Below are 14,954 nucleotides of genomic sequence, written 5' to 3' on the forward strand. Positions count from 1 at the left end.
TAATCAATGTAATGAAACAAGCTATATGAATGGTTGAATGTGAAGCTGATGATGTGCCCTGTAAACTTTCACTCAATCCAAAATAAAAACATTTAATTAAAAAAAAAAGAAAAAAGAAAATGCATGACAGAATTTTGCAAGACCAAAGATTTATTCATTGCAAATACCTTTTTTACACAACATGAAAGATGACTTTGCACATGAACCTCACTAGATGGAATACACAGAAATCAAATTGACTACATCTGTGGAAAAAGACGGTGAAAAAGCTCTATGTCATCAGCCAAAACAAAGCTTGTGGGCAGACTGTGGAACAGACCACCAATTGCTCATATGCAAATTCAAGATGAAGCTGAAGAAAATTTAAACAAGTCTACAAGAGTCAATATATGAAGCCTTGAACATATCCCACCTTAATTTAGAGATCATCTAATGAACGGATTTGATGTGAAGTCCTGGTGTGGTGCTGTGGGCTAGTGCTTCAGACTGCATTTGTCATTTGAATTGCAAGGTCGGTGGTTCAAGCTCACCAGCTGCTCCTTGAAAACCCTATACAGGGTTGCTATGGGTCAGAATTGACTCGACAGCACTTAACAACAACAAAGAACAGATTTGATGCATTAGACACTAATGACCAAAAATCAGAAGATTTGCTGGATGACATCAAGAGCATCTAAATGTCATTGAGAAGACAAGAAAGAAGGAAAAGACCAAAATGGATATCAGAAGAGACTCTCAAACTTGATTTCCAGTGTAGGGATGCTAAAGTGAATGGAAGAAATGAGGAGGTAAAAGAGTTGAGCAGAAAATTTCAAAGGACAATTCATGAAGACAAAATCAAGTATTATAATGAAATGTGCAAAGACCTGGAATTAGAAAACCAAAAGCAAAGAGCATACTCAGCATTTCTCAAGCTGAAAGTACTGAAAAAAAAAACCAAAAACCCAAGCCTCAACTTTCAATATTGAAGGATTCTATGGGCAAAATATTGAATGATGCAGGAAGCATCAAAAGAAGATGGAAGGAATACACGAAGTCACTGTACCAAAAAGAAATAGTTGATGTTCAATCATTTCAAGAGGTATCATATATCAAGAGACAATGGTATTGAAGGACAAAGTCAAAGGTGCATTGAATGAATTGGCAAAAAAAAAAAAAAAAAAAAAGGCATACAAATTGAAATCTTTCAACAAACTGATGCAGCTCTGAAAGCACTCAGTCATCTATGCCTAGAAATTTGAAAGACAGCTTTAGAAGAGATCCATATTTGCGCCCATTCCAAAGTTGACCCAGTGGAATGCAGAAATCATTGGACGATATAATTATTATCACATGCAAGTAAATTTGCTGAAAATAATCTAAAAACAACTACAACAGTACAGGTAACTGCCAGAGGTCCAAGCTGGAATCAGAAGAGGATATAGGATGAGAGATATCATTATTGACATCAGACAGATCTTGGCTGAAAGCAGAGAATACCAAAAAGATGTATGTCTGCACTTTATTAGTTATGAAAAGATTTTGAACTGTGTGGATCATGACAAGATACTCTGAAACTTACACTTCCGTGCAGCAATGCCAAAGCAAATGGAAGAAGTGAGAAGGTACGAGAGCTGAACAGAAAATGTCAAAGGGTAACTTGAGAAGACAAAGTCAAATATTATAATGAAATGTGCAAAGACTTGGAGTTAGAAAACCAAAAGAGAAGAACCTGCTCAGCATTTCTCAAATGAGGAACTCATTTTCAAACCTCAATTTGCAGTATTGAAAGGATTCTATGGGCACTCATGGAAGCAGGAGTCAAGAAATCAAACAATGTATTGCAATAGGCAAATCTGCTGCACAAGACATTTTTAAAGTGTTGAAGAGCAAAGATGTCAGCTTGAGGACTAAGGTGCGCCTGACCCAAGCTATGGTATTTTCAATAACCTCATGTGCATGCAAAAGCTAGACAGTAAATAAGGAAGACCATAGAAGAATTGTTGCTTTTGAGTTATGGTGTTGGAGGAGAATATTGAAAGTGCCACGAGCTGCCATAAGAACCAATAGATCTGTTTTGGAAGAAGTGCAGCCAGAGTGTTCCTTGGAGGCCAGGATGGCCAAACTTCGTCTCTCATACTTTGGACATATTGTCAGGAGGGACCAGTATCTGGAGATGAATATCATGTTTGGTAATGCGGAGGATCAGAGAAAAAGAGGAAGACCGCCCCCCTCCAGTGAGATGGACTGGCAAAATGGAAGTATCAATGGGGTTAAGCGTGGCAACAATTGTGAGGTTGGCCCAGGACCAGGCAGTGTTTCATTATGCATAGGGTCACTATGAGTCGGTACCAACTAGATGGCACCTAACAACAACAACAACAAGGGCAAAATGCTGAATGTGCAAAAGGCATCAAAAGAAGATGTAAGGAATATACAGAATTATTGTACAAAAAAGAAATGGTTGATGTTCAACCATTGCAAAAAGTAGCATATTTTCAAGAGCCAATGATCCTTAGGTACCATTTCTTTACAGCAAGTACCAGAGTCTATCGGACATCCATCTTGATCTTTTCTTTCTTTTCTGTCATTTAATGACCTTTTTCTTTCTTCCCGTATGATGTGCATAATGTCATCCCTCAACTCTCCTGATCTTTGTTCATTAGTGTCTAATGCATCAAATTGGTCTTGAGGTGATCTCTAAATTTAGGTAGGATGTGTTCAAGGTCATATTTTGGCTCTCTCATGGACTTGTTTTAATTTTCTTCAGATTAAGCCTGAACTTGAATATGAGTAATTGATGGTCTGTTCCACAGTATACCACTGGCCTTGTTTTGACTGATAACACTGTGTTTTTCCATTGTCTCTTCCAACAGATGTTGTTAATTTGATTCCTGTATATTGCATTGATGAGGTACGTGTGTACAGTCACTTTACTTTCTTATACTGCTTTAAAAAGCTATTTTCAATGAAGAAGTCATTTGCCTTGCAAAATTCTATCATTTAGTCTCCATCATCATTTCTATTACCAAGGACATATTTTCCAACTACCAATCCTTCCTTTTTATTTCTAATTTTTGCATTTCAATCAGCAGTAGTTATCAACACATCTTTGTTTCTTTGTTTTTTTCCTTAAAGCTTTTACTGTGTATTGAGTGAGTAAAGGCTTACAGGACAGATCACATTTTTACATTCAGTAAATCATTGTAATGATTACAATAACCCTCCATGTGCCCTTAGACAACAGTTTTTACCTATTACCTTTTTTTTTTTTTTTTTTTTTTGTATACATTTGTTGTTAAGTGCCGTCAAGTTGATTCCAACCCATAGCGACTCTGTATAGGGTTTCCAAGGAACAGCTGGTGAGGTTGAACCACCAACCTTGCAGTTCAAATGGCTTTACAGTCTGACGCATTAGCCCACAGCACTACAGGTATACATATATCACATTTTAAATATACATTTGTTTAAATGTCCAAAGAACACATTTTGCAAGCCAGACTCCTGTCTGCAGGCACACTGTTTTTCTCAGTCCATGGGCCTATAGTTAGTTCACTGCTGCTCTGTCTCTCTATGCCATCACCTCCACCACCATTTCTATTCTTGCTGTGTTCCTGGTCAGGATCCCTCACTCCTTTTGTGTTCTTCCCTTTTGATGGTCCTAGGGTCCTCTGTTCCTGAGATGACAGATTAACTGCTCCCCCTTTTAGTTGCACCTCTTCTACATGTACAGTTGTGAAAATTAGCCATTAGAGCTGAAAACAGTCACTCACAATTGTATCATAAAGTCTTATCCTCCTCATTACTAGACCCATTTGGACAGGAGGGAAATGATTCAGTGGATTTCTATCTTAATCCCATGTTCTGACACTAAACACCCTCATGAAAGTTGGTAAGCCAGCCACTTCATGCCTTTGGAGCCTTCCAATTTTGACAGCTGAATGTTGCCTATCACTATCAGCCCAGTATATTGAAAAGACATGCTTTATCCTTGATATAGAGAATGCTTCCCTGTTTGGTTGGAATTTTGAGCAGCCTTATCCATAATCAAGGGTCCAGTTGGTCAGGTTGTAGCAATTTACACTTGCTCCCTGTGTCATACTTCTTTATCTTTATCTGGTCGAATTCTGGTCAATAAGCCATCTACACTAGGTCCAATGGGTACTGTCTGCAAGTCTGAGAGTTCTCACACACACCCTCCTTGATCAATTTCAGACAGAAGAAGTTGGTAGAATTCTTCAGTTTCATCATCACTGGCTTTTGTGGTTGCTGTATAAATTTGAATAATAGTAGTATTAACTGGTCTTTCTATAGGATTAAGGGTATTATCTTATCAGAGATAGCAGTATACTTCAATATAGATTTTGAAATACTCTTTTTGAATAGAAATGTGATGCCATTCCTCTTCAGCTTGCTATCCCAGCATAGTAAACTCTATGATTGTCTGATTCAAAATGGCCAATATCATTCAATTTCAGCGAATTAATCCCTAGGATACTGATCTTTATACAATCCATTTCATTCTTGACGATTTCCAATTTTCCTAAATTCATACATCATACATCCCAGCTTCTGATTATTAATGGATGTTGGCATCTGTTTCTTCTCATTTTGAATTGTGCCCTATCAGCAAATGAAGGTACTGAATGCTTTACTCCATCCACGTCATTAGGTAACTTCTATTTTGAGGAAACAGCTCTTCCCCAGTAGTATTTTGAATGCTTTTTAATCTGAGGAGCTCATCATCTGGCACTATATCAGAAAATGTTCCATTGATATTCATAAGTTACTCTCTGCACAACCATTCAGAAGTATTCTGTTTCTTCTTCTTCCTAGTCTTTGTTATTCTGGAATTGCCACTGAAACCTGCACACCATTGGTGACCCTGCTCGTATTTAAAATGAAAGAAACGAATAAAATTTTCCAAAGGACAGTTCAAGGAGACAAAGCATATAATGAAATGTGCAATGTCCTGGAGTGAAAAATCCTAAAGGGAAGAACATGATCAGCATTTCTCAACCGAAATAACAGAATACAAATTAAAATCTAGGGTTGCAATATTGAGGGACTGTATGGGAAACACATTGAATGGTGCTGGAAATATCAAAAGAAGATAAAAGGAATACAAGAGACATTGTACCAAAAACAACCAGTCAATTTTCAATTATTTCATTCTATGTCACTCAATCATACTATATTATTAAGAACCAATGATATTGAAGGAATAAGTTACAGCTGCACAGAAATAACAAGGCTTGCAAAATAATAAGGCTCCAGGAATTCATGTAAAACAAATTGAAATGTTTCAACAACCTGAGGAAACACTGGAGGCACTCACTGGTCTATGTCAAGAAATTTGAAAGACAGATACCTGACTTCCAAACTGATTGGAAAAGATCCATATTCATTTCCATCCCAAGAAAATATGACCCAGAAAAATGCAGAAATCATCAAACAAAGTCATTAATATCACATGCAAGAAAAACTTTGATGAAGAGAATTTAAAAATGGTTGAAGCCGTGCAATGATTAGGAGCTGACAAAAATCCAGCCACTATCAGATGTGGAACTAGGGATATTACTTCTGATGTCTGGTAGATCTTTATTTCTCATGCTTTCGAAGTAGAAAAATACCAGCAAGAAATTTACTTGTGCTTTATTCACTATGCAAAGGCATTATATTGTGTAGATCAGAGCAGAATATGGATAATGTTGCAAAGAATGGGCATTCCAGAACACTTACTTTGTGCTAATGAGGAACCTGTACATAGGCAAAAGGGCAGTCATTCAAACAGAACACAGAATACAATGGTCTAAAATTAGGATGGGTGTGTGATAAAGTTGTCTCCTTTTACAATATTTATTCAATCTGTATGCTGAGCAAATAATCAAGAAAAAGGATTATATGAAGAAGAACATGGAATCAGGTTTGGTGGAAGACTCATTTACAACCTGTGATAAGCAGTTGACACAAACGTGCTTGCTAAATGTGATGAAGGTCAAAGACTACAACCTTCAGTATGGAATACACCTCCATGTAAAGGAAAAGAAAATCCTCTATCCTGGACCAATAAATAACATCATGATAAATGTAGGTAGAATTCAAGTTGTCAAAGACTTTTTTTTTGCTTGGATCCACAATCAATGCTTATAGAAGCAATAGTCAAGAAACCAAACAACATATTCCATTAGTCAAATCTGCTACAATAGACCTCTTTAAAAAGTTAAAAAGCAAAGATGACACTTTGAGGACAAAGATGATCCAGGTCCAGGCCAAAGCATTTTCAATTGCCTCATCTGCATTTGAAAGTTGGACAGTGAATAAGGAAGACTGTAGAAGAATCAATGTATTTGAATTGCAGTTTTAGAAAAGAATATTGAAAGTATCATAGTCTGCCAGAAGAATAAACAAATCTTTATTTGAGGAAGTGAAACAAGAATGCTCCTTAGAACCAAGGATGGTGAGAACTTCATTTCTCATGCTTTTGACATGTTGTTAGGAGGAACCAATTCATGGAAAAGGGCATCATGCTTGGAAAAATAAAGGACCATAAAAAAGCAAACAAACAAAAAAGAAGACTCCCAACAAGATGGATTTACACAGTGACAGAATAATGTTATACATAAACTTAACAATTGTGAGGATGACTCAGAACCGGGCAGTGTTTCATTCTGTTATGTATAAGGTAGCTATGAGTTGGTAGTGACTCGATAGCATGGAGCAATAGCAACATATATGCAAAGAGAAAATTAAAAAGATCAAAATCATCAATCAGAACAATGCTAGGGGACAACTATGAAACAGACTATCAATTGCTCATATTTAAGTTCAAGTTGAAGCTGAAGAAAAAGTTCAAGTCTGTGGGCAAAATTTTGAATGATGCAGAAGCTTCAAAAGAAAGTAGAAGGAAAACAAAAGTCACTCTCCAAAAAGAATTCGTAGATAATTCTTGGGTTGTATAAAGAATTCAACCATTTCAGAAAGAAGCATGTGATCAAGAATCAATGGTCATGAAAGAAGAAGTCCAAGCTGTAGTGAAGACTCTGGTATATAAAAAGGTTCCAGGAGTTGGTGGAATTTCAACAACAAGATGCAGATCTGGAATCACTCTATCATCTAACTCATGAAATTTGGAAAACAGCTACTTGGTCAACTGTCTGGAAGTTTTTTTAAAAAAGGTTTGTGCCCATTGCAAGGAAAAGTGATCCAACAGAATGTGGAAATCTTCAAACAATATCATTAATATCAGACACAAGTAAAATTTTGCTGAAGATAATTTTTAAATTGTTGCAGTAATATAACAATAAGCAATCACCAGAAATTCAACTGGATTCAGAAGAGGGTGTGGAACAAAAAGTATCATTACTGATATAATACTGATTTTGGCTGCAAGCAAAGAATACCAGAAATACATTTGTTTACTGGTGTTTTATTAACTATGCAAAGGCAACCAAATGCGTGGATCATAACAAATTGTGGATACTATTTCTAAAGGGAATTTCAGAACTCTTAATTGTACTCATGCAGAACATGTACCTAATTCAAGAGACAGTCCTTTGAACAAAACAAGGATAAAGTGACTTTGTGGTTTAACATTAGGAAAGCATTGTATTCTTTCATCTTACTTAGTTAATATGCATACTGATCAAATCATCTGAGAAGTTGGATTATATGAATAATTATATAGCATAAGAATTGAAGGAAGACTCATTATCAACCTGCAATATTCAGATGATACAACCTTGCTGCTGAAAGTAAAGGGGACTTGACGTACTTACTAGTTAAGATCAAAGATTGCAGCCTTCAGTATGAATTATACCTTGATATCAAGAAAACAAAAATACTTACAATTGAAATAATATGTGACATTATGATAAATGAAATAAAGATTAAAGTTGTCAAGGATGCATTTTACTTGGGTACATAAGCAATGCCCATGGAAGTAGCAGTCAAGAAATCTGAAGATGAATTATTGCATTGGACAAAGCTGTTGTAAAAGAGGTCTTTAAAATGTGAAAATGCCAAGATCCCACTTTGAGGACTAAGGTGTGTCTGACCCAAGCCATAGTATTTTTAATTACCTCATAAGCATGTGAAAACTGTACAATGAATATGGAAGAAGGAAGAGTTGTCAGATTTGAATTATGGTGTTGGCAAAGAACATGGAATACACCATGAACTGCTAGAAGACCAAACAAATCTGTCTTAGAAAAAGTACGGCCAGACTGCTCCTTAGAATCAAGGATAACAAGACTTCATCTCACTGACTTTGAATACGTTATCTGAAAGGCCCAGTCCCTAAAGAAGACCTTCATGCTTGACAAAGTAGAGGTTCATCAAAAAAGAAGACCCTCAATGGCATGGACTGATACAGTGGCTACAACAATGGATTCAAATATAGCAGTGATGATGAACTTTGTTCCAGGACCAGGCAGGGTTTCATTCTGTTGTTCATAGAGTCCCTACAAATTGGAACTATCTAAATAGCACCTAACAATAACATATATACGTATAACTTTGTATGTAATTGTGTATGGGAATATTGCTGTTGTTAAGTGCCGTCGAGTTGCTTCTGCTAACCTTGAAGTTCAAACGACTTTGCAGTCTGATGCATTAGCCCACAGCACCACACCAGGACTCCATGTATGGCAATATATGTATAAAATTTTAAATCATACTTTCTATTTTGTAATTCAAATAAAATAATTAATATTTATTTCTGGATAAAGGAAGTGAATTTTAAGAAAAGTATAAAAAGCATTCTATTAAAGGTGTGAATTTAGTAAAATCCTTCTTATATTTTTTAATAGTAGTTGTCATTTTGTTACTGTTGCTTTTTAAATAAAAAATAAAAATAAATTTTTAAATAAATGGAACAACATTTTTGTGTTTTATGTCTTTCATCACAAAGAAGAGACAGATAAAGAAGAATTTGAGTGTCCAAGATTGTGCCACATTTACACTAACACCAATCTTCCCTACTCCTCCTCTTTGTGTCCAGATAGAATAGGAAAAACTAACCCTTAATAAGTGTGCCTCTAATGAGGAGCCTTGAGGAGACAACTCTAGGGGCCTCCAATCTAGCAACTATTGTTGACATTATCTCTGTGAAAATCTCCAGGGATAAAAGATGTATTTATTTCCTCCCAAGCGTCCTAGCCTAGCCCAAGAAATCCACAAAATTTAATTCTAAATGTTCTCCTTCAATGAGGAACGGTCCATCAATCATCAGTCCTATCAGTGAATTTGCTACCATCCAGGGACAAGCACAGTGTTAATAGAGATGGCTATCCCATGAAATCAGCAGAGAACAACCAGGTAAGAAGGGCTGGGAAAGTGGGTGAAGGCATCGTTACTTCCAACAACAGACAGAGACCCATGGATACAAATTTATAGATTAACATTTACACACTGCATTCCTCTATGTCTAACCAAGTTCAAAGAGAAAAACATCTCTTGCTTTGATATGCACAAAGCATTCCCCTCTAGAATGTGCTGACTGTTAAATAACAGAGTAACTGTGTTTTTCAGCTAGAAGTAGACAACTTGTTGTGGTTGTTAAGTGCCGTTGAGTCAGTTCTGACCCACAACGACCCTGTATAGGGTTTCCGAGGAGCAGCTGGTGAGTTTGATTCACTGACTTTGCAGTTCAAATCGACTTTGTAGTCCAGTGCATAGACAATGTTGTTGTTAAGTGCTGTGGAGTCAATTCCGACCCATAGTGACCCTGTATAGGGTTTCCAAGGAGCATAGACAATAAGCATTAGAAAATGAAAGAACTAAGTAGGGTTGTCAGTATTAGGATCAGGGATTACAAATTCCTAGAAAATCTGGCCAAAGAGTCAGAACCAAAGCCTCTTATCATACCCCCACCCCTGCTTAAGAGCCTCTTCTGTCAGAAATTCAATGCTCTTATATTCTGCCCCTAATCTCCACTTTTTCTGCCAGTTGCTTTCCTGTGTTCATCCATTGTGGTCTATGACTTAATAAGATATGTGTCTCAGAGGGAGGTTACTTGGATATCAAGCAGAACTCCATAGTTTGAGCTAAGGGCCAGGAACTAACTAGTCTCCATTTTATAGTTCAAGAATACAAATGCTGTAAATATGCCAGATAGCTCAGAGGCAATCACACACTGACAAGACTCACAAGAGATCAATGCATGAAATTTAATGTGTTTAAATTATCAAATATATGCTACTTCCAAGAACTGTCTACCTAAAAGGAAACTTCATGGAAAGTTGAATTAAAATCTAGAGGATGGTTCGTGAATGTCCAATTAGAATCAGAGAAATTAAATGCAAGACCTAACTATACCATTCTAAATGCACTAGATCTCGTCTGATCTCGGAAGCTAAGCAGGGTCGGGCCTGGTTAGTACTTGGATGGGAGACCACCTGGCAATATTGGGTGTGGCACTGTGAGTTAATACACTGGATTGCAAAGTTGGTTTGAATCACAAGGTTGGTGGTTCAAGTTCACCAGCTGTTCCTTGGAAACCCTACACCGGATAGCTATGGGTTGGAACCAACTTGACAGCACTTAACAACAACAACAACAACATGATACAGCTAGTTTCCTGGGGAGTCTCTACTTGTTCAGTTCTAAAACATGAAATGATAGCAATTTTTCCCATAATTGACCCTCTCAATGCAAGCAGTGTTTTTGGTACAGACTCTATGTCAAGAGCAAATGGGATACTTCAAGTTTGTTGTTTTCAGTACTTGGCCTTTGTTGTTGGTGATGTTTTTGTTAAATGCTGTTGAGTCAGTTCCAACTCATAATGGTGCTCTGTACGGTTTCCCAGGAGTGGCTAGTGGGTTTGAATCACCAATCTTGTGGCTTGCAGTCCAATGCTTATCATATATATATGTATATATCTAGGGAGTGCAGTGGCTTCTTAGGATAAGCACTGGACTTTGAACCACAAGGTCAACTGTTCAAGTCCACCAGCCACTCCATCGTAGAAAGATGAGGTTTTCTAGTCCTGCAAATATTGTTTTTAAAGAAAGCATCAGAAGAAACCCTACATAGGGTTGCTACGAGTCAAAATGGTGTGGTGCTGTGGGTTAATGTGTCGGACTGCAAGGTCATTTTGAACTGCAAGGCTGGCAGTTCAAGCTCACAGCCACTCCTGGAAATTCTGTATAAGGTTTCCGACTGTGGGTCGGAACCGACTCAACAATACTTAACAACAACAATATATATATTGTTACTACTAAGGCCAAAGAGTCCTGATGTGGCAATGCAGGATAAGCAGCACTGGACTACTAACAAGGTTGGTGGTTCAAACCCATCAGCCCACTCATTGAAACTCTATACAGGATTGTTAGAGTCAAAACCAATTTGACAGTAATTAACAACAACAACATATGTCTATATATCCCTCTTTCATCTTTTCATGTTCCCTGATGGGAAACTACCTGTTATCAAGACTACAATGATCATATCTTCTGGTAAGGGCACAATTTTACTTGTCTTCTTGATATAGTCCACTATTCCCTTCACCCCCAGCATCTTCATTTCCTGTTAACCATGCTCTTCCTGGACTGGCTCCATCTTCATTCTAAAGTCTAACTTTTGTCTAGAACTGGTTAAACTTTGTTACAGGTGATAATGCAGGTGAAAAATGACTTCAAATATCAGTCCTTTTCTTTGATTTTACTAATCTAACTTTCACACTGGTAGACATACCACTGTTCCCATATTAAGTACACACTACAAGCTATTTCATAAAAGCAGCATCCTCTGCTCAATCCAATCAAGGCACTTCACACATCAGTTATCTGGTTCTTTTTTTCCCTTTCCTTCCCAGTCTTTTATCTCAACTGGAATGAATCTCCTCTCCTTTACTATTCATATATGGGTGAATTCTTCCATGGGTATTACAGTCATAGTGATTTCTCTGACTATTCTTCCTATACTGGTATCAGTGAGGATGAAATTGAAGAACTCTACAAACTTCTACAGTCCGAAATTAATCAAATATGCAATTAAGATGGATTGATAATTACTGGTGACTGGAATGCAAAGGTTGGAAACAAAGAAGAAGAATCAGTAGTTGGAATATAGAAATTGGTAATAGAAATGATGCTGGAGATCACATGATAGAATTTTGCAAGACCCTTGACTTGTTCATTGCAAATACCTTTTTTAAACAACATAAATTTCTTCTTTACCAATCAGTAAACCTCTTTCCTCCAATAACAAAAAGTAATCCAATTACAATACCTGATTGCTTTTCTCCTCCTGACTTGAAAATAAGGAGAAAGAATGCTGTGCACAGTAGCCTCAACATGGGCTAACAACCATGATTTCCTGCAAATATATCCTAATGGCAGACCACCATGTATGAAATGTATGAAAGCTCTCAAATTTTCCAAATTATTTTATATGATAAAATATTTTACATTATATATGATAAAATATAAAAGCCATAGATTAAAATTTCAGATTTGTAATATGATTCTCAGTATAAGACCCAACACTTTCTTAAAGTTTCAATAAATGATAGCTAGCCAAAGTCAGGTATTATAATTAGTGAAGCAATATAACTTAAAGAGAAAAGCACTTCAAATAGTTTAGAAATCTAACTTTTGTTGGCTTTGTGCATTTGGTGCATATCATTTAACCACCTGAGCCTCAGTTCCTTCATCTGTAAAGTAGAATGTAGTTGTTGTTGTTATGTGCCGTGGAGTTGGTTCCGACTCATAGAGAGGGTCCCTGTACAGGGTTTCTGAGGCTGTAAATCTTTATGGGAGAAGAAAGCCTAATCTTTTTCCCATGGAGTAGCTGGTAGTTTTGAACTGCTGACCCTGAGGATAGCAGCCCGATTCATAACCACTACGCTAAATGTAGTACATCAACTAAATTAAATACTGTACATGAAAATATCAGCAAATGTGAATACTCTGGTCTAGATAGCAAGTTCCCATACTAGAAACAAGAAAGGATGAAAGAGGTATATATATATATATATATATGGTTCTGGTGTGACAGTATATATATATAAAGTTCTGGTGTGACAGTATGGGTTAATGCACTGGACTGCAAGTCAGTTTGAACCACAAGGATGAAAGTTCAAGCTCACCAGCCACTCCTCAGAAATCCTATAAGGGGTCATTATGGGTTGGAAGAGACTTGATGGCCCTTAACAATAATATATATGTATATGTGCTGTTGTTATAAGGAGCTCTGGTAGCGTAGTGGTTACGAGTCAGGCTGCCAACCTCAAGGTCAGCAGTTCAAAACTACCAGCGGTTCCACGGGAGAAAGATAAGGCGTTCTGCTCCTGTAAAGATTTACAGCCTCGGAAATCCTGTGCAGGATCACTATGAGTCGGAACCGACTCCATGGTACTTAACAACAACAACAACTGTTGTTATGTGTGTATGTGTTGCTGTTATGCATCTGTCTATATAACATATATGTGTGTGTATATGTATATATATTTGAAATAGACTTCACGGCCTTGCTAATGCCCTAAATGTTGACATATACTCTTGACATCTTCTTCCTACAGTCATGGACAGAGGTAACCAGACTAGAGTTACAGAATTCCTTCTCCTGGGACTCTCTGGGAAACCAGACCAAGAAGAGATTCTTTTTGGAATGTTCTTGTGGATTTATCTGGTCACTATCATTGGGAACTTTCTCATCATCTTTGCCATCAGTTGTGACAGTCATCTCCATACACCCATGTATTTCTTCTTAGCTAACCTCTCTTGTGTGGACATCTGCTTTTCATCTGTCACAGTCCCCAAGATGCTGGTGAATCACATATTAGGAAGTAAATCTATCTCTTATGTGGAATGTATGATCCAGATCTACTTCTTCATCACTTTCATCAACATGGATGGATTCCTCTTGAGTGTGATGGCTTATGACCGTTATGTGGCCATCTGTTCCCCACTCCATTATACTATGATCATGAGACCTAAACTCTGTGTCTTTCTGGTGGCCATATCATGGATCATTACAAATCTGCATGCTCTCCTACACACTCTCCTCATGGTCCAACTCACGTTTTGCTACAACAATGCTGTGCACCACTTTTTCTGTGACCCTTACCCCATCCTAAAGCTCTCTTGCTCTGATACCTTTATCAATGACCTAATAGTATTCACTGTGGGTGGTTTGGTATTTCTAACACCTTTTACATGCATCATTGTTTCATATGTTTACATCTTCTCAAATGTACTGAAGTTGCCATCTGTCCATGGAATAAGGAAAGCCCTGTCCACATGTGGATCCCACATTACTGTGGTCTCCCTCTTCTATGGGGCAATCCTGGGGATCTATATGCGCCCTTCGTCCTCATACTCAGTACAGGACACAGTGGCCACAGTCATTTTCACAGTGGTGACACCCCTGGTCAATCCTTTCATCTACAGCTTAAGGAACCGTGATATGAAGGGAGCCCTAAGAAAGTTAATTATCAGATTTTAGAATTAGAAAAATTTGAATTGATCGGGCTTTTGTAAATTCTACATTTCCTAATTTAATAGGAGGCCAACAGGTGTTCATAAGGAATGAAACCAATAATCTGTTACCTATTAAAATGGCTAATTCTGAGATGCTCATTTTCACTTGAGAAAAATATATTTGGTGAGACCAGCAACCCTTTAGACACTGGCCAGGAAGTGGGGCTTGATGGCAGATAGGGTAGAGGTGCAGTGAAGTTTATCTTCAGCAAACCCGCAGAATACCAGGCAAAAGAGATTCAGGGCAGAGCTCCAAAACTCTGAACCACATAGGTAGGAATATTTAAAAAATTTGAAGGCTTATAGCTAGTGGAACTTGTAATGGAAGTAAGAAATTGCATTTTGAATCTGTCAGGCTCGGCAGCCTGGAGCTGACAAGTTGGGCAAGACCAAATGGCAAGATGAAATGGGGGAAAAAGTAGATCCACCATGGAATAACACTGCGGGAATCTTGGAGTAAACGTGGACAATACACTTTCTCGGTTTTGCTTT

General features: G+C 37.4%; 1 protein-coding gene across 1 annotated transcript; it reads left to right on the top strand.

Annotated features, from left to right (window-relative positions):
• Nucleotides 1-13,503: 13,503 nt before the first annotated feature.
• Nucleotides 13,504-14,427, top strand: LOC102815287 (olfactory receptor 1F1-like). Its single transcript, XM_006873484.1, has one exon. It carries the CDS (start codon nucleotides 13,504-13,506, stop codon nucleotides 14,425-14,427), a length of 924 nt encoding a protein of 307 aa, XP_006873546.1.
• Nucleotides 14,428-14,954: the final 527 nt, after the last annotated feature.

Source organism: Chrysochloris asiatica, unplaced genomic scaffold (assembly GCF_000296735.1).
Source record: "Chrysochloris asiatica unplaced genomic scaffold, ChrAsi1.0 scaffold00242, whole genome shotgun sequence".
In the NCBI taxonomy this organism is placed as follows: Eukaryota; Metazoa; Chordata; class Mammalia; order Afrosoricida; family Chrysochloridae; genus Chrysochloris; species Chrysochloris asiatica.